The 19,729-nt window shown below is 45.1% G+C and overlaps 1 protein-coding gene across 2 annotated transcripts in view; it reads left to right on the top strand.

Annotated features, from left to right (window-relative positions):
* Positions 1-5,499: 5,499 nt before the first annotated feature.
* LOC120718025 (alpha-2-macroglobulin) overlaps positions 5,500-19,729 on the top strand; it is a 93,612-nt gene continuing 79,382 nt past the window's right edge. Inside the window, exons 1-12 of one of the 2 annotated variants that reach the window (XM_040006331.1) lie at positions 5,500-5,925; positions 7,645-7,819; positions 9,495-9,651; positions 12,532-12,584; positions 13,447-13,467; positions 14,129-14,297; positions 14,409-14,493; positions 14,895-15,015; positions 15,114-15,228; positions 15,313-15,422; positions 15,710-15,865; positions 16,549-16,629. In XM_040006331.1, coding sequence (XP_039862265.1) covers positions 5,849-5,925; positions 7,645-7,819; positions 9,495-9,651; positions 12,532-12,584; positions 13,447-13,467; positions 14,129-14,297; positions 14,409-14,493; positions 14,895-15,015; positions 15,114-15,228; positions 15,313-15,422; positions 15,710-15,865; positions 16,549-16,629 — 1,320 coding nt within the window. In that variant the 5' untranslated portion in view covers positions 5,500-5,848. The remainder of the gene's footprint in view (positions 5,926-7,644; positions 7,820-9,494; positions 9,652-12,531; positions 12,585-13,446; positions 13,468-14,128; positions 14,298-14,408; positions 14,494-14,894; positions 15,016-15,113; positions 15,229-15,312; positions 15,423-15,709; positions 15,866-16,548; positions 16,630-19,729) is intronic. The other variant, XM_040006332.1, reaches the window with a different exon arrangement.

Below are 19,729 nucleotides of genomic sequence, written 5' to 3'. Positions count from 1 at the left end.
TGCGCGATATCACCCTCACCCTTACCTATGGTCACGAGGTAAGGGTAGGGATGTAGATGCCTGGGCATGTCCCACCGGGAGGAGGCCCCAGGACAGACCCAGGACACACTGGAGAGACTATATCTCTCGGATGGCCTGCGAACGCCTGGGTGTTCCCCTGGACGAGCTGGAGGAGGTGGTTGGGGAGAAGGAGGTCTGGGCTTCTATGCTTAGGCTGCTGCCCCCGTGACCCAGCCCTGGATAAGTGGAAGAAAATGGATGGATGGCTGGTTGGATGGATGGATGGATGGATGGGCTTATAATAATAAGAATAATTGAAGATTCAAGATTGTTTATTTGTCACGAGCACTGACCAAAGTGCTGAACATAAAATACAAACGGTCAAGGTCAAGTTTATTTATATAGCACATTTCCAAACAGTCCATGCTGCACAAAGTGCTTAACAATGTAAAATGCCACTAAAACGAATAACATGCAAAACAATGATGCAATAAAATATAGAAAAAACAAATAAGTCAATGAAATAAGTCAATAAAAACAACAACAACTAAGGCTGTTAAAACCAAAATGTTGGGTGTTAAAAGCCAGACCTTAAAAATGTGTCTTTAGGAACGATTGAAAATGTTCGAGTGTTTGTGCAGATCTAATATTAAGAGGAGCACTATTCCAAAGTCTGGGACCTGCCACAGAAGGCTCTGTCATCATGAGACTTAAGTTTAGTCCGTGGAATAGCTGAGGTTAGTTTTGACCTGGACCTCACAGTTCTTTCTGGGGCATAAATAAATAGGAGCTCAGACAGGTTAGGAGCTTGCTCATTAAGTGACTTAAAAACAGAAAGTAAAGGTTTAATTTAGATCCTGTAGGAGACAGGAAGCCAGTGCAGAGATGCTAAAACTGGGGTTATATGCTCCTAACGTTTAGTGCCAATTAGCAGATGAGGAGCTGCATTTTGGACCAACTGGAGACGATAAAGAGAGGCCTGGTCCCGACCAAAGTACACAGATTTGCAGTAGTGCAGTCTGCACGTAATGAACAGATGACTAACACATTCAAAGACATTAGCTGGAAGGTATGGCTTAACCATGGCTAGCTGTCTTAAATGAAGAAAGCTGGATTGGACTACTGTGCTCACCTGCCTACACAGTTTGATGGAACCATCAAGGTGCACACCGAGGTTTTTTACATTGGTCTTACAATAGGAAGATAATGGGCCCAGAGCACTGTCAATGTGATTATTAACGAAGTTACCAAAAACGGCAACCTCTGTTTTGTCTTCATTTATTTTAAAGAAATTTAAAGACACCCACTGTTTTTTGTCATCCAGGCAGCGTAATAATAGCTGAAGCGAGTGTCTCCCTGCTTTTAAAGAAAGGTAGATCTGGAAGACATCTGCCAAAACAGTGGAATGAAAGGTTGTACTGTGAGAAAACAGATCCCAGTGGCAACATATGCAGTGCAAACAAGGCAGGACCCAAACTAGAGCTTTGAGGTGCACCATAATTAAGGGGGGCTATTTTGGAGCTGTGATGGCCCATGTTGACATAAAAAGTCCTTCCAGATAAATAGGACAAAACCACTGGAGAGCAGACCCTTTTAGGCCAGCATATGATTCCAGCCGTGATAACAGGATGTTGTGGTCGACTGTGTCAAAGGCTGCTGACAAGTCCAACAAGAAGAGGGCAGCAGGGCTGCCAGAGTCCAGAGTTAAAAGAGTATCATTAAAAACCCTTCAAAGTGCTGTCTCAGTGCTGTGTAGTGATTTAAAACTGGATTGAAATTTTTCAGAAATCTGATTAAGATCAAGGTGGGCCTGCAACTGTAAATAGACCACTTTCTGCAGAACTTTAGAAAGAAAGGGAAGCTTTGAGATTGGCCAGTAATTGGACAGAACAGTTGGGTCCAGATTGTGTTTTTTAAGAAGAGGCTGAACTATAGCTTGTTTAAAGCATGATGGGACACAGCCTGTAGCAAGGGAAGTGTTGATTAATCTCCGGATAAAAGGCCCGACAGTATTAAAAGTATTTTTTAGCAGACTTTGGGGAAGATAATCTGATGGGCAGTGTGATGATCTTAGGTGACAAACTACCACAGACAATTCGTTCAGGGAGACAGACGCAAACTGCTCTAAGATAGCTGAGCACATAGGAGGAACCTAATAGCCAAAACCTTGTGGATAAAAATGCCAAAAAGTCATCACACGTACTTGGTGAAGGTACAGCTCCAGCATTATCACGTGGAGCAAAAAGGATTAAGAACATTAAAAAGTACCTGGGGCCTGTGACTATATTGACACTTGGGTTGATACAAAATAGAAATACTAAAAGTAAAATACATGTTGAAATAACAAAAACAATATAGAACAACAACATTAGAAAGGCATTAAATACAGATGAATTTAACATGCTATACTGGGTTTAAAGGATTTCATTCTGATACTTAAATGGCAGTCAGGCTGCTGTTGCCTAGCCTGTAGAGGTCTGTGCGCCCCTCTATGGATTTGCTCAGACCATCACTGACCCACCACCAAATCAGTCATGCTGAACAATGTTATAGGCAGAAAAACGTCATCCACGGCTTCTCCAGAACCTTTCACGTCTGTCACATGTGCTGGGGTGAACCTGCTCTCATCTGTAAAAACCACAGGACACCTGTGGTGAATATGGCATTCCAGGTATTCTATGGCAAATGCTAATCAGGCTCCACGGTGCCAGGCAGTGAGCACAGAGCCCACTAGATGTTGAGCTCTCAGGCCACCCTCATGAAGTCTGTTTCTGATTGTATGGTCAGAGACATTCACACCAGCATCCTGCTGGAGGTCATTTTGTATCTCTGTGCTGGTCCTGTTCCTCCTTACACAAAGGTGCAGATACTAGTCCTGCAGATGGTGAAGGACCTCTCTCTCTAAAGCTCTCGTAGAGTAACTGTCTATCTCCTGGAATCTCCTCCATGATCTTCAGACTGTGCTGGGAAACACAGCAAACCTTCTGGTAATGGCCAGTGTTGGGAAGGTTACTTTTAAAATGTATTCCATTACAGAATACAGATTACATGCCTTAAAATGTATTCTGTAACGTATTCCGTTACGTTACTCAATGACAGTAACGTATTCTGAATACATTGGATTACTTAATATATAATCATGCTGTTTACAACTACGTGAATGTACTATTGCTGTGATTTATTACTGTTATTACTGAAGGTCCGCGGCTCCGAACTGTAGTAAAGGGACCTCTGGCTAATACGTCGGGTTCGTGTCGGCTCGTAGCCGAAAAATAGCTTTACTTTGTTGTCTGGGTCAACTCTGCTTGCAAGAGACAGAGAGAGGCGTTGAAAGGCTGCTCCAATGGAACTTATTGTTTCGGAGGAAAACACGAACACAGCGTACAGTCGAGTCTTAATAGCTTACTTACAGCTGGGCTCGTCAGGCTCTCTTCTTGGCTGCAGTGGTTATTATTATATTTACATGCTTCCAGCTCCCGTTTCTGCTCGATGACAGCTCGTACTTTTCGACTCTCCTTTTTCTCCCACATCGCGCTCACAGACCCATAATGAGTATGGCAGTCCATTCTCCCTGCAGCACGGACTACACTGCCTATGATGCTGCATTCTGCCTATTAGCTTAGCACAACAACAACAAAAATGCGCTCTCTCACCCAGGAAACACGCAGAGCGAGAGCATCACCCTGTAACCATGGCAACCGCAACACTGCCGCCTGGAACAACAGAACGTAGCTGTCAAACAAAACCCAAACAGTCCTGACCCGCCACAGTATGAAACAGGAAAGTACCGCAGTGTAATCCATTTATTTCAACAAAGTAACTGTATTCTAAATACCACCTTTTTAAACGGTAACTGTAACGGAATACAGTTACTCATATTTTGTATTTTAAATACGTAACGGCGGTACATGTATTCCGTTACTCCCCAACACTGGTAATGGCACATATTGATATGCCATCCTGAAGGAATTAGACTACATATGCAGCCTCTGCAGGGGCGAGATACCATCTCATGCTACCAGTAGACACCCTGGCCGTAGCTAAAATTAGAAATATCCTGTCTCAGAGTACTTTATGGTATGGTTTATGGACATATGCCTCAGTACTTTTAACTTTTAGATGTATTTGCTTATCCACCTCTACTTTTAAGATTAGGCTTCAAACTTTCCTTTTTGCTAAAGCATATAGTTAGGGCTGGACCAGGTGACCCTGAATCCTCCCTTAGTTATGCTGCAATAGGTGTAGGCTGCCGGGGATTCCCATGATGCACTGGGTGTTTCTTGTTCACTCACTATGTGTTAACAGACCTCTCTGCACTGAATCATACCTGTTATTAACCTCTGTCTCTCTTCCACAGCATGTCTTTATCCTGTCTTCCTTCTCTCACCCCAACCAATCACAGCAGATGGCCCCGCCCCTCCCTGAGCCTGGTTCTGCCGGAGGTTTCTTCCTGTTAAAAGGGAGTTTTTCCTTCCCACTGTCGCCAAAGTGCTGCTCATAGGGGGTCATGTGATTGTTGGGTTTTTCTCTGAATGTATTATTGTAGGGTCGACCTACAGTGAAAAGTGTCTTATGGCGACTGTTGCTGTGATTTGGTGCTGTATAAATAAAACTGAACTGAAGGTTTGATGAAAACTTCTTCAGTGCAATTACAGAGATACAAACACAGGTCCATATTTTCTCAATAAGAATGACATGATTAATGGTGTCAACAGCTGCTGATGAATCAAATAAATCTAAAATTCCATTTTCATCTTTATCTAAGTGAATAAGAATAACATTAGTAATCTTGTTTCTGTGTTATCATTCTGTCAACAACGAGAATGGAATTTATCAAATATATTATTTCCCTTTAACAGTCCGGGGACAGCTCTGGCTGTAAAGTGATTTGAAATCAAATGAGAGAGCCTGACTGACATTAGTCAGAAGCCAGTGGGAGGTAGAAATGCTTTAGCAATAATGTCAGCTAGAAATGTGGATATCAAGGAGATCTGTCATGAAAATCAGATAAAAGTCAAAGAACAGAACTGAGACACTCGGCCAGGCTGACAGGCTCCGGGCTTGAACTGTGACCTGATACCACTGATCTTATCATCCAAGCAAACAAACAAACAAGACAGGGCACAACAATTAGGCTGAGTGGGATTAAAGAGTTTGCTGGTGGTAAACATTGGATTGGGCTTAATATTGCTCTCATCATTTGAGAAAACTTCATATCTCCTGCATGTGAAGGTAGCGCACGAGGACATTTGTAATTCTAGTGTTTAGTGTTTCTAGGGGGAAACGCTAAATGCTAAAACTCTGAAAAGCTCACATAGCTGCAGGCTTTGGGGGACACAGTTAAGGTCCACAGAGCCCCTGCCTTATCTTTGTTGTTTTCAAAGCCCCGTTGACTGTTATTGGCCAACAGGTGCTCAAAGTGCAGGGTCATCTCGACTGTATCAGACCTCTCCACCCACTCTCGTCTCAGCCCCACTGGGCTTTCCTGAGATTCTTCAGAAACTCGAGCAGCAGACACTGTCCGCAGGCAGGACTCTGTGTGTGTGCGCGCGTGTAATTAGACTTTTGGGAGTCTTTCGGGAACAGGGAGGCGGCTGCAAAGGTCCAACGAGGTTGGGGGGAGTGACTCGGAAAGAGGGGGTGGCGGTGTTTGCAGTAAAAACAGCAAATCACTGTAGCAGACCCCCTCTCTTACAGCTACTTGGTACCACGCACATCCCTCGGTGTCTCCCTCTCTCTCTCTCTGGGTCCGGGCCCTGGGGTTGTAAGTCCGTCCTCCTCCTCCGGTGCAGTCCGGTTCGCTCCGCTCGTGTCGCTGCTCGCAAAGCACCGACTCTCCTCTGCAGCCATGGCACATGTCCTTCAGCTGTTTGCTGTCATACTCTCATCAGCTCTCGTGCAAGCATCGGCCTTGCTCAACGACACGTAAGTAAACGTATATTTCTAACGAAACTCATGCATGTCATTGTGCAAAAGTTTGGCTTGCCCCTCGCGCCAAGACGCGTCCAAATAGTTGCACGAGGTGGTGTTGGAAAAACTTTATTTTAAAAAAATGTCACGCGTAGCGTCATCATGTATTTGTCACTCGATTCTAGTGTAATCACGAAAAACCTGCACATTCCACTGGTGAGGCAGAAAGTCCAGTGTGTGGCCACAGGACAGTGTTATGCAATGAGCAAAGACTATGTGTGCGTGCGTGCGTGCGTACGCGCATGTCCCATCTGCTACAACTTACCAGCATTTGATTAATAACCTGCTCTCGGCTTTACCTGAGTAGCGTGTAAATGGGACGTGATTTCCATGGTACTGGAAGGCCGAATAACATTTTCCATCCTGACTTTTTTTGCTTGCTCTAAACCTTAATCATCATGGCTCGCATGCCTTTCATAGTTTACACTGGGAGTCAAATGACTTTTCATCATTGTGCAACTTTCTCCCTGGCAAAAACAGCATCAATATTCTCAGCAGCGCCACCCAAAACGCAATTAAATGTGTCCTTTATTTCTCATTGGCAGCAGCAGGCCCCTGTGTGCCAAGCAGCGTCGACACAGAGAATCCAGCAGAGTGCTTCGTTAGAAGCTGATATCATGGCTGTTGCTGATGTTTTCCAATGTTCATTTGCACATGTTACTTATATGGGCCTTGTGTGGTTATCTGGATGACTATGTCCGCTGTGCAGGAAGGATGGCATGGGGATACAGGAGTTACTGGAACTCTGCTTCCCTTTTGATTCCAGGGCTGAAATATAAATACTGTGCACACAGTTTCTGTACACTATATGTGTTGTGCACAAGCAGGTACATTAAGAAGAAATTCATAATGGGGAGAATTTCTGTTACATACAGTTAGGTCCATAGATGTTTGGAAGATGACTGATGTTTTGGATATATTTGCCTCTCTCTACCACCACAGTGGATTTTAAAATAAAAACTGATGCTTTAACTTACAGTCACTTTCCTTCATTCACCCTTTTTCATTTACTGTGTGTTCACACACCATTCTCTATTTCAGCATAGTGTCTTTTGTCCTGTCTTCCTGTCTTTTTGCAGGCCAAATCAGAACTATAGCATAACTCTGGTTCCCTCCAGAAAAAGTAAATTGTATCCTTTTAATGTTTGATGGTGTTTTCCAGTAGTGCTTCCAGTCACCTGGCCGTGTAGTGTGCTTTGACAAACATCTGTGACAGAATGAGTTGCTCACTGAATTTCAGTGTGTTGCTGTAATCGGATGCTTTTAACTTCTCACGTAGCAGCTTGTTAGCACACTCCTTCTCTTAGAAGCTACATAATTCACATGCAGGGTGTTAACTTTTATATTGGAGCACAAGAAACTGATTTTGTTCGAGGTTAAATCAAACTCTTTCACCTTGAAACAAAGAAACAGTTGATGGTTGTAGGATTTAACCCTGCGCCACACTCATTTAGTTCTTTAACTGGACCATTTATCAGCTAGCTGTAGCAGCACGCTAGAAGTTTGTGCTTTTTAAACATTAGCGGTTATCTCTCTAAATCAAACGTGTGTTTAACATGGAGCTGGGTTGTACTTTTTAATGCTTGGCATTGTTTTTCTCCTAGCTTTTCACTTAAACGAGTGCTGACAGTTTGGGTTTTTTTTAATGAGGGTACTTTCTTCTTCTCCTTGCAGGATTTATGCAGTGACTGTGAGTTCGCGTGTGACTGCAGGGAAACAGGAGACCCTGTGTGCCCAAATTCACAGCCTGACCGGGCCTGTGCGCATGGTCATCGGCCTCACTGAGGGCTCTCTCACAATCTTAGATGAGCAAGTAAATGAGGACTTCTACCGCTGCCTAAACTTCCAGGTCAGATCCAAGAAAAGCACAAAAGAGCTTGTGAATACTCAGACTCCCACTCTCCACACTTCCAGTTTCATGTGGGGGATAGTTCAGGATGAGTGGGGTCCTATTAGACCATAGCCCAGAAATACACATTTCACTGGGTAAACATTTTTCTTCTGGAATATTTCATTATGTTTTCAATATAAAGCGATTGAAATTTTAATTGTAGCACTAACCACATGGAAGTTTCTGTTTGTGAATGAAATCTGCTTGGTGGTTATCCCACGCCATCACGCCAGAGTGTAAATCACACACGGACCAATCAGCTCTAGCTCCTAGTGTTTTATCCGTGAAACCAGCTTCCTTTTACAGTAATAAGTGTTCTCTTCATTTCCTACACAGCTGCTGTAAACAAATATTCACTCTGATTCATTAAATACTGTCTTCAGAACGTCCTCTGGCTGAATTGCAGCTGTTTTTCGATGATGTACCTCCAGCATGACTAATCGCGAACAATGATTCGCGGTATTTACAGTATTTCACTTTTTAAAAAACCAAAACAAAAAGCTTTGTGTTGTTTGTAGACAGTAAATGCACCAGCGTGGTTTCCAAGCAGAATTCCTATCACCATCCATTAAGCTAATGGCTTAAATCTTGGCACAAGTTTGGACCTAATTATCCTCCCGGCGCCATGACTGAGACTGCCAACCTCAGTGGGTTCTCTGCAAATTGCAGCTCTGCTTTATGTCACACCTCTGCTTGCTGTTATGCAACTTGCAGGCCTTGCTCCATATTGATGTGGAACGACCCGCCGACCCAAATAGCCTCTGTGACAGTCGCGCTTAGTTTCACTTTGTTCCTGCTATTTGGCCCTGTTGCAGGACTGGTTTTTGTCTCTAGGCACAAAGACTGCTTTCTGACAGAGGCTAGCTATGTACCTGCATTCCTCTGGAAGCCAACCCTGCGCTCAGTCTCACAACACACATCTGAACACAACAGTCTTTTTGACATGTCTGGAAGTGGTTCTGGTCCTTGTTATGTAACAGCAGCATTAACAAGCGAAAACATGCACAAGTGTGACAGCATTTCATAATTAACTGTGTGCAACATTGTTCCCTAAGAGCAGCACAGCTCAGATGGCTTTTTATGACACGTTTAATGCAAAAGTCTTGAGCTGCCACACGTTTTGCGTCCAAGGAAGCGGGCCAACACTGTCACTTTTTAAAGTGGTTTTCAGCATTAGTTCTTCAGACTTTCTGAAAGTCTTTCAATGTGTTTGGCTGCACTTTCACACATTTGCAGTCCATGCTGTGTACCTGCCATTTTCAGTGGAAAGTGTTTTATTTAGTTTTTCACTTTATTCTAACCTCTGACTCATTCATGCATGAAAAGGAGAGTAACACCTGGGACGAACCAATGTAGTCTACATAAAAAGGCTAACCTGCCAAAAAAAAAAACCAATTTAAAATTATATCTTGGCTGTTTGTTACTCAAAAACAAATCATTTCTTTAGGTGTGTGTGTGTGTGTGTGTGTGTGTGTGTGTGTGTGTGTGTGTGTGTGTGTGTGTGTCTTTGAAAATAAAAGGAAATGAGTGGCGGCTCAAGACTGTTACACAGTGCTGTGGAGGAAAAGTACAGATTGTGCTCTGCATGAAACGTTTTCCATCTCTGACAAATGTGTGTTTGCTGGTGTTGCAGGTCCCTGCAGTACGCAGCCGAATTGTGGCAACAGTTTTTGTCAATATTTTCCATGAAAAAAATCTGACGAGCAAGCATACCAAAGTCGTCATCGAGCCTCCAACTTTCATCCACATCGTCCGGACTGATAAGCCCATCTACAAACCTGGACAGACTGGTAGGTGGAGTGAGTGTGGAGGTGTTGGAGCTGTTGTGTTGTAGAAGGAGCGATACGCTACTGCAGCGCCGTCTCGTCTGCACTGCTTACCCATTCTGCTGCGCTTGCACATTTTTGGTCTGACATATCTGCATAACGCTGAGCCACCACTTAATAACTTGATAACTTGAGGGTTGTTGTCTGTTCAGTGCACAGAAGAAGAGTGCTTTCCTAGAGAGAGGCTGTTTATATTTAAAGTAGGAAAGGCCTACACGCTGAGTGGGTGAAGAGAAAAGGAGTTTATTTGACCACTTAGTGCCGTCGAGTGCTAGTGCAGGCTGCTAACTCCTGAATAAGTTTGATTAAGATAAGATGATCTAGTGGAGTTTAACTTTTTTGGGTATTCTGCAACTTCTTATGACAGTAAAACACGTTTATTTTTTAATAGCATTGTCATAGTGTTTCAGTAAGGACTCACGACGACGTTATGTTTCACGAGTAAAAATCAAAAATGAATATGACCCATATAACAGTTTATAAACTGGTGTCAGTCTCAACAAAATGAGCTTGTCAGTCAGCTTCTGTAAACAAGTTCAAAGCTATAACCACAAGAATACTGTAACATATATTTTTACCTAAATCAATCTGTCTCATGCTTTCCATTTGCAGACACAGGTGATCCAATCAGAAGTAACATTACACTTTACCGTGTCACTGTGAAATCGGCTTTCAGTTGGTCTTATTTGGCCAGCTAAGCCACGCTCGCCAAATCGCACGTGGAATAAAACATGGATGTAGCTGCAGCGTCAGAAAAATGAACCCGATACAGAAGAGCCTTAAACCTGCATTCTGTCTGACGGCCACCAGGTGGCAATAAATTTAGTCTGTTTTGGAAATCAAAGGCTACGTTCACAGTGCAGGCGAAAGCGCATCAAATCCGACTTTTTTGACCCTATGCGACCCGTATCCGAATTATTAGGCCAAATGTAAATAACAAAATAACTTTATAACTTAGTCAAACAACACTGTTTGCTCTGGGTCTAAACAGAGCGCGTTGTGCGTGACGTCTGCTTTTGTGCATGCGGCCGCTTTGAGCGTTCACACTAGAGCGCGTTTGCTGTCGCATTTTATTTGTAGTGTGAACGAGCAGACAAAAAAATCGCATTTGATCAAAAAATTGGAATTGAGCATTAAGACCTGCAGAGTGAACGTAGCCTTAGTCATACCACATTTGGGGGGCGACCGTGGAACAGGGGGTTGGGAAGCGCGTCTGTAACCGGAAGGTCGCCGGGTCGATCCCCGGGCTCTCTGTCCTGGTTGTTGTGTCCTTGGGCAAGACCGCCTACTGGTGTTGGCCAGAGGGGCCGATGGCACCAGTGCCCGGCAGCCTGGCTTCTGCCAGTCTGCCCCAGAGCAGCTGTGGCTACAACTGTAGCTGCCTCCACCAGTGTGTGAATGTGAGAGTGAATGAATAATGGAGTTGTTAAGTGCTTTGGGTGCCTTGAAAAGCGCTATATAAATGCAATCCATTATTATTATTATTATTATTATTATTATTATTATTTCAAAACGGAAGATCATTGGCTGTGTCACAGTCAGACCCGCCTTTCCTCAACACGTCCATCTTTCGTAACCAATGGCAGAACCACTCAGCTCAAGCTGAGGTGATGTCATCGGTAGCTAATCCTCAAAGATGTTTTTTTTTGGTTTTTTTTGTTTGGTTTTTTTTTTTGGTTTTTAATGTATTGCCTCCAACAATAGGCAAATACATTTTAAGATATATTTTTCTGTGTAAAAAAGGCTAACAGCAACCGTAGACTAATCAGATACATATTCCAGGTCACTGAAACTCGGGCGGTGTTGATCTGATCAGTTAAGTATCAGACAGGGTTGTTAATGAAGGCAACAACAGGTGTGCTACAGGGACAACAATGAGCCAACTCCAAAAGGCGAAAGGTTTCACAGCTGAAGGTCACTGACGTTTTTCCCTCTTCATCTTTTCTGACTGTTTTCCACTAGTTTTGAATTTGGCTAGGGTCAGTGTCACTACTGATACCTATGGAACTAGTGTTATTAGTATTCCAGTAGTATAACTGTCAGGTCCACCGCAGGTGCCCAGATGAGCTTCAGGTTCAGCCTGAGCACATGTGACAGTTGTAAAAGGGTGTGGGCTAGCCGTGGAGAACATGCTGCCTGTAACATTGTTCTGCATGACTGGAGGCGTATCCATGGAGGGACACACAGACCTCGACAGCATCCTGACTGCCATTAGAGCCATTCTCAGGCCCTAGACTGGACACAACAATGCCTGGCAGTATGAACTGATACCATGGACTGGCACCTACGTTCACCTGACCGAGATCCAACACAAACACCTCTGGGACATCATGTTTCAGGTGCAACTCACACTGTCCAGGAGCTCAGTGATTCCCTGGTCCAGATGTGAGAGGAGATCCTCCGGGATGTTGTCAGGCATGCAGACAAGCACGTGGGGGTCACACAAAGTGCTGAGCACCGTTCTGAGTTGCTGCATTTCAGTAAAACAAACTCGTCTTCACCATCATTCACTTTGATTTTCAGGGTTTTTCTTTATTCAGCCGTCTGCAGACTGATGATTTTCATTTCCATCAAACGATGGGGCATCCTTTCCTAACACGGTGACCAGTCTGTATCGTATAGATATCAACATGATTTATTCATTTTTCCCCACTGAATCTGACATGTGCCCCTAATTCATTAGAGTATAAAGAGAGACTTGCATACGCTTTGCTTTGCTTCTTTTTAGTCCATCTGCTATCACCAGGATCGTTTTCCCTTTGTCTTCTGCTTCCTCTCATTATCCACTTGTGCAATAACTGAAAATACAGTATAGTAATGTATTTTCTTTTCTTTCTTTTAAAGTCAAATTCCGGATCGTCTCCATGGATGCCAATTTCATCCCTGTGGAACAAGTGGTACGTTTCTATCCACTTGTTCTCGTCTGTCAGAATCATGTGCCGCTGTGCCATTTGTGGAGTCATTTCAAGCAGCGAACTTGATAATGTGCTGTGATTTGTAGCAGGCAGTCAGTGAATCTGAAGAGTAAGGTCTATTTTGGTTCAGGAGAGTGGGAGGTGAAAGGAAGGCTGTTTGTTGATTTTGAAGACAGCGTGGGTGTGGAGCGCTGTGTGGAGTAGTGTGATAAACATGCTGTCAGAGTTCATTTGGCGCACACTACATTTGACCCAAACATCTGAATCAATAGCGGCTCAGGGCCTTTTCCGCTTTTGGACGAGAGGCTGAAAACACGACTGCACGCAGTCGACGTGAAATCCGTTCAGATGCATCACATGATGAAAGTAGCTAGCTTGAAGGTGGTAACTCCCACCAGCTGTAGTGAAGACATGGCATTGTGAGACTTTATCTGCCATTATGCATCTGCTCTTTCCGGCACTCTGTTGGAGATGTAAGAACGAAATAATTGAGGCCAAAATATCACGTGTGCCAAGGGTTTTACAGAGGAACACGGTAATAAATGAGCCGTGGAGGGGGACGTGTGTTGTTTGACTCTTATCGTCCAATTAGGAAATAAGACCTGGCAGTGGTGGTGTTGTTTCAGGGTGTGGCGCCTTCACATCTGTCACCGGGACACTCAGTGCTGTGTGCTTGCTGAGTAATTGGGTTCTGCTGTGTGATCTGAACCGGGACCTACATGCATGCTGACTTGAAAGTCATTGCAACAGGAAACCTTACTGATATGTTTCTAATAAATTGTCCTTATTGTGTTACTTCTGTGTGCAGATAAGCTAAATGCAAACTCTTCTGTTTTCCTTTCAGTATAAAGAAGTGGCGCTCCAGGTAAGAAACACTCAAATTGGCATCTCTTCTGGGAACTGCTGACATGTCTGTTTGGCTCTTTGAAAAGATTTTGCCATTTGTGCCTTCTGTGAGAGTAACGGCAAAGATGCAGGAAATGAGGCGATGGAGGGAGGGCTGTATGACATGTAATTAAAGTCTTCTCTGGGGTGGTGCTGTTTAAGAAGATATCCAATCTACAATAGTCTGTTGTAGATTGGATATCTGCACTGCATTGGTCCTAAGAAGGACTTTAGCTACCTCTGAATCACAGACCTAATTACACAAGCAACCATCAGGAGGAGGACTATAATAGGTTCTTTTCTCCAAACGAGAGCTCGTTAAGATAAATGTCACTCCAGTCAGTTTGGGCGATGTTTGGATTGCACTGGTCCCTCCTGCAGGAGCTTGTCCTTCTTCCATGCCTGGCTCCAGGAAGCACTTTGGCATGCCCGTCTCAGATGAGGGATCGTGTGTGTGTGTGTGTTGTTTTTTTTCTCCCCATGTCACAGGGCTGACCCACAATCCACAAAGAGCAGAGATTATCTGGTGGCTGGCTTGGAAACATCTCTGTGCCCCAGCAGAGGAGCTGGAGGCTGGAAGCTACGGCCTCGTTTGATTTGACATCCCTAAATAAATTCTCCTCTGTCTTTACTCTGTGTAGGATCCTAGCTCAAATCGCATTGCCCAGTGGCTGGATAAATCTGTTGTTGGCGGCATCCTTGATCTTTCACACCCCATGATTCCTGAGGCTGTACAAGGAAGCTACACCATCACTGCCTTGACAGACAAGGGAGAACAAATATCCCACAGCTTTGACATCAAAGAATACGGTGGGAGGAAAAAAATGAAGCATCTTCTCTTATAGACCGGAAATGATTACGAGCTCAGTCTATGTAAATTCTCAGCTACGGGGAGATCTGACTCTGTTTCCTTTGCTCTAGTTTTGCCAAAGTATGAAGTGAAGGTTCATCTGCCCAGTGTGATTACCGTCCTGGATCAGGAGGCAGCACTGAAGATTTGTGGAAAGTAAATGTCCCAGTTGAACAGAAACTGGTGTTCTTGTCTGTGTTGGTTCAAGGAAATCCACACTGTGAAGAACTGCAGCTGGGCAGCGCTGGTGCTAACAACATTGTCGTTTATTACAAAAGATGGGTCTGGATTTGTGGGAAAAACAAACTGCCTGTAGCAATGATGTTTTCCTTATTTTGTCTGTACTTTGATATAATAGTACTTTTTACTAGAGGAATTTGAGTATTTATATAATTCATACTATTAACAGTGGCCAGCTGGGAAAAGGCAAAGCCTCTACAGGAAATGAAAGATCTGAGGCTGGCTAGACTCTGTACCAGTCATGTTTCCGGCAACAACTAACCTGATCCGGCCGTTCCCATTCCAACAAATCTCATCTTTGTATGTTTTCTTAACAGATACACGTATGGGAAACCTGTTATTGGTTCGGTGAAGGCACGGTTCTGCAGAAACGCCATCCGTTTCTTCTGGTCTTCATCTCCCCAAAACAAAGACCTCTGCAAGACCTACGAACTAACTGTGAGTGTTCCAGATGTTAACAGAGACGCTAACTGTACTGCAATCAGTCCTTTTCACTGATTTTACTTTCTTGGTGTTCACTTTCTGTGATCTTCTAGACGGATGAAAGTGGATGTGCTACACAAACTGTGAACATGACGGCGTTTTTGCTCCACAAGAACATGTACAGTGACACGTTTGAGGTGACTGCTGAGATGGAAGAGTATGGCACAGGTAGGCAGACTAAAAGCCGACTGTTCATCAACGAACACAGCGAATTCCTGATGACCTGCAATCTGTATGCTAACTACCATCTAGGCGTCATTCTTAAAGGCTACGGGCAGACCAGCTTCACCTGTGACATCAGAACTGTCACCTTCGAGGATGTACCTGAGGCATACAAGCCTGGCATCCCGTTTGAAGGAAAGGTAACCAGACTCATCCTGCTGTCAGGACATTGCACAGCAGGATTCATGAGCTTTTCATCTGATCCTACCGTGAGGTGGACGTGTTTCTCCTGGAGCCCAAAAGATTCTAAGACGACTCTAGAATCTGGACGATTTAACATTGCATTTGTTACAATGTAACTAGATGTATGAAATAGTATTTAGGGATGCTTTGAGTCATGCAGAGGAAGCTAATCAAGGGCAATAACAATCATTATTATGGACACGTGTGAGTCTTGTTACAACTTCTTACTCTGTCTTGTTCACAGATCAAAGTTGTTGGTCCAGACAACAAGCCTGCTGCCAATGAGCCAGTGTACTTGTTTGTTGGTAGCTCACTAAAACTAGAGCTCACCACAGGCGTGAATGGCGTGGCTTTGTTTTCTCTGGGCACCTCTCTTTGGAAGGACAGTGTGCATCTGAAGGTTGGTTGCTGCCGCTGCCTGCACTTAAACATTCATCAGTTATAAGGTCGATAGACTGTGATTGATCACATCAGTCGTACTGATCATACACCCACACTGGCCTACATTGTCATGAAATTAGTTACTTTTTAATATTTTATTATTTCCAAGTGTCTAACCCAGTGTTTCCAAACCTTTTGGAGCCACGGCACATATTTCACGTTAGAAAAATCACACGGCATGCCAGCAGCAAAAATATCACAAAAAGCATATTGATCATTTTTCCCCGCACATCAGGTATTGGCTCGGTTTGTCCCAGTTACCTTTTTGCTTCTTCTGACCACTACTCATGCTAGGGCCTTCATCTGGGTCAGAGGTTTCTCCAGGACCAGGTCTACTTTTCTTTCAAATATTTATCTATTGCTATTATGCGCTGCGCTGTCTCAGTCACAGCACGACTATTATGTAATTTCTTCTTCATCTTCTATTTTGCTGGCAGTTGGCAACAGATTTAATTAGAGCAGGTAGTTGTAGTCCTCTAGTGGAAGAAAATGTAATTGTTCTGCCCGTCACGGCGATCACTTGGAGTACTAATCAGATGGAACAAGATAATCTTCCACGGCACACCTGATCATTTCTGGTTGGGAAACACTGGTCTAATGTGAAGAGTAGGAATTTGATATTTGACCTCACTTTGTCAACAGGCGAGTTCAAAAAATACAACGGAGCATGACCATTATGTTTATGGTTTGAGGAGACCCAACTACAGGGCAAGCCACCACCATGTCACAGCGTTTTACTCCAAGAGTAGTAGTTTTCTGAAGCTCATGCAGGCCAGCAGTAAGCTGCCCTGTGACAGTGAAGCGACTGTGCGTGCCCAGTACATCATCCAGGGAGAGGAGCTGGAGAAAGGGCAGGAGGTCCTCGACTTCTTTTATCTGGTACGTGTAAGGGATTGTGACGTGACCCCACCCAGTGTTCATTGAAACACGATTCTGGTGATCTGCATGAGAATTGCTGTTTGTAGCTTCAGTCTAAATGATTTTTCTCTAAAGACTTTTGTGCACACGTTTGAGATGTATTGCAGATATACATAAACGCACCCTCATAGTGATGTTTCCGTTCTGTCTCTCTTTGCAGGTGCAGTCCAGAGGTTCAGTAGTGCAGCATGGTCGTATCCCAGTGGCTGTCAAAGTGGGAATTGGTATGAACGAGACGAAAGCTAATTTTGAAGTATAAGTCTGTGATTTTAGAGTTAGACGTCCTGTGGAAAAAGCCCTTTAAAGTTGCATCAAAGCATGTAGGGGTGAGGTTGGGGTGGTAGAGCAGGTCATCCACTAATTTCAGTATTCTACTATTAGCTATCCAGCCCTAATGTCAAAAAACTATTAAAGTCTGCATCAGTGCACTGCGTGAAATATACCTTTACTTATCATAAACAAGGCCATTTTATGTAATGCTATGCATCCACTTTGTAATGTGGAGTACAGTATAGGGTGTCCAAAATGGTCCTCAGTAAATAGTGGTATATTTATATATAAGAAACATGGGAGGCAGATGACCTGTGATGACATGCGCACAGCCCTGCCTGCGCATATAACCCTGTCATCACAATCATTGTGGCTCAAGAGCTGGCAGTTCGTCTTGTAATCGAAAGGTTGCCGGTTCGAGCCCTGGCTTGGACAGTCTCGGTCGTTGTGTCCTTGGGCAAGACACTTCACCTGCTGCCTACTGGTGGTGGTCAGAGGGCCCGGTGGCGCCAGTGTCCGGCAGCCTCGCCTCTGTCAGTGCACCCCAGGGTGGCTGTGGCTACAATGTAGCTGCCGTCACCAGTGTGTGTGTGTGTGTGTGTGTGTGTGTGTGTGTGTGTGTGTGTGTGTGTGTGTGTGTGTGTGTGTGGATGTCTGGTTGTGTAAAGCGCGTTGGGGTCCTTAGGGACTAGTAAAGCGCTATACAAATACAGGCCATTTACCATTTATCTCTCAGTTCTTACGCTCGTCACCTCATTGAGAACACCTCTGGTGAGTTGGGCTAGTTAGCTCTGTTATCTGCTGACTTGAACTTAGCTTAACTGCCTATTGGTGTTGGCCTCTACCACGCAGTTCGTGAGTAGGCTACCTGCAGAGCGCTAATTTCCAGTTTTCCTGTGCAGCCTTTTACTTTGCGTTTTGGAATGGACTCCAAACTGAAGCGAGCAAAGCAGAAATCTTCTGTTCGCCCCTGTCCTTCCCTGTCCTCAGGGGTGCGGTTTCTCTTTGCACGACAGCAACCAGCACGATGCCTGCCCTGTCTGCCTGGGATCTTCCAGGCCATGAGAGTGTTGACGGAGCCCAAAGCCTGTGCCAGGTCCGCACTTGACCCTTTAAAGACGGGTGACATTTATGGAAAAGGTGCTGGGACGGACGGCTGTCACACAGCACGACCCTCACTTCTTTGTGTCTGGAGCCCCGGCTTCATCCAAGTCTGAGGACAAGGATTATCCGGTCGGTGTCCCCCACAATTAGCTGGGCTGACCACATGGAATATGTTGATGGGTTAACCGAAGACGAGCTGGAACCATGCAGGAGCGCCAGCATGTCATCGTCTCCCCAGGAACACGATGACATGCTGGACATCAGCCTGGACATCCATGGTTTGTCGGAGGATGAGCAGGAGAGCCCATTGTCGGCCCAATCTGCCGCCGCTGCTGCGTCGGTCGGCGATGCCCCCCCCCCCCCCTGCAACTCTGCTGTCCAAGCACTGCAGATTCTCTGTGTCGCAGCTGGAGAAGATTTATTGGGCTCAGGCCATGAGCTCCGTCACCATGCTCCAGACATACCAGCCGATGTGCCTGGTGGAGCTCGGATCACTGGTTCCTGATGACAGCCTGCTTGCACCTCTTCTTAAAGAGGTCGGAGTCGCCACAGATTACACCCTCCGTGTGTCCTGCTGTGCAGCGCTCTCCCTGGGCAGAGGGATGGCTTCGACAGCATTGGTGCAGAAGCACCAGTGGCTGACCCTCTGTGATGTCCCGGATAGGGACAGGGCTGTATATCTGGATAAACCAGTGGCTGGACTGGGTTATTCGGACACTCGCTTGAAGTCATGAGGAAGAAGCAGACAGAAACTCTGTGTGACGTCAGTTGAAGCTCCAGCCTGCAGCTAGCTCTCACAGGGCTGTCGCTCCTCTGCCGACTGGAAAGAGACTGCTGCCCACTGCTGTGGTTGGTGTGCCTCCAGTGGGTGCTCCCGGTCTGAGTTCTACGCCAGCCAGCTTGGAGGAAAGGCCCACTTTTGGGCCCCTAGCAGGACCCGACGCCCAGGAGGAAGAAGCCTCAGCCCTCCTAGCTATGGTTTCGAATGAAGAAGGGGTCCAGCATCAGGGAGACGCTGCTTTTACCTCTCTATTGCTGCTCCAGAGGCGCTGCACATTCCTAGGATGGTCTCCCAAGCACAAACCCTCTGCACACAAAATGCTTCAGCTTGTAACTCCCTGTTCAGGTGTGTTGTTCAGGTGACCACATCAAGTGTTCCCGCTGTTTTTCCGTTGCTGTGCCCAGGTAAGGTGCCTCCAATAAAATGTATGAATGTACATGTTCCCATGATACAATCAATAAAGAGTGTTGTTTATTCTCAAACAATCACAAATGCTCAGCCTGCAGGCACAATGAGGCATTTCCCTGCAGACATGCTGGGGGCGACAGTGTCTCACTGGCGGTGCTGCAGATCAGCCGGCTGGCTGCTCACTTCCTCAGTGGCATGCTTGCGCCCCCTCTCAGTGGGTGCTGTGAACTGTTGCCATGGGTTACCGGTTGCAGTTTGGGGTCTCTACGAAGTATCTACGAACATGCAAGTTTAACACTCAGACAGCTCTTGAATGCAGTCGTCCCGGGAGATTGGTTTGCA

This window comes from Simochromis diagramma, unplaced genomic scaffold (genome assembly GCF_900408965.1).
Source record: "Simochromis diagramma unplaced genomic scaffold, fSimDia1.1 OVJJ01000024.1, whole genome shotgun sequence".
In the NCBI taxonomy this organism is placed as follows: domain Eukaryota; kingdom Metazoa; phylum Chordata; class Actinopteri; order Cichliformes; family Cichlidae; genus Simochromis; species Simochromis diagramma.
The sequence above is the reverse complement of the archived record's forward strand: the minus strand, read 5'-3'. Positions and strand labels throughout refer to the sequence as shown.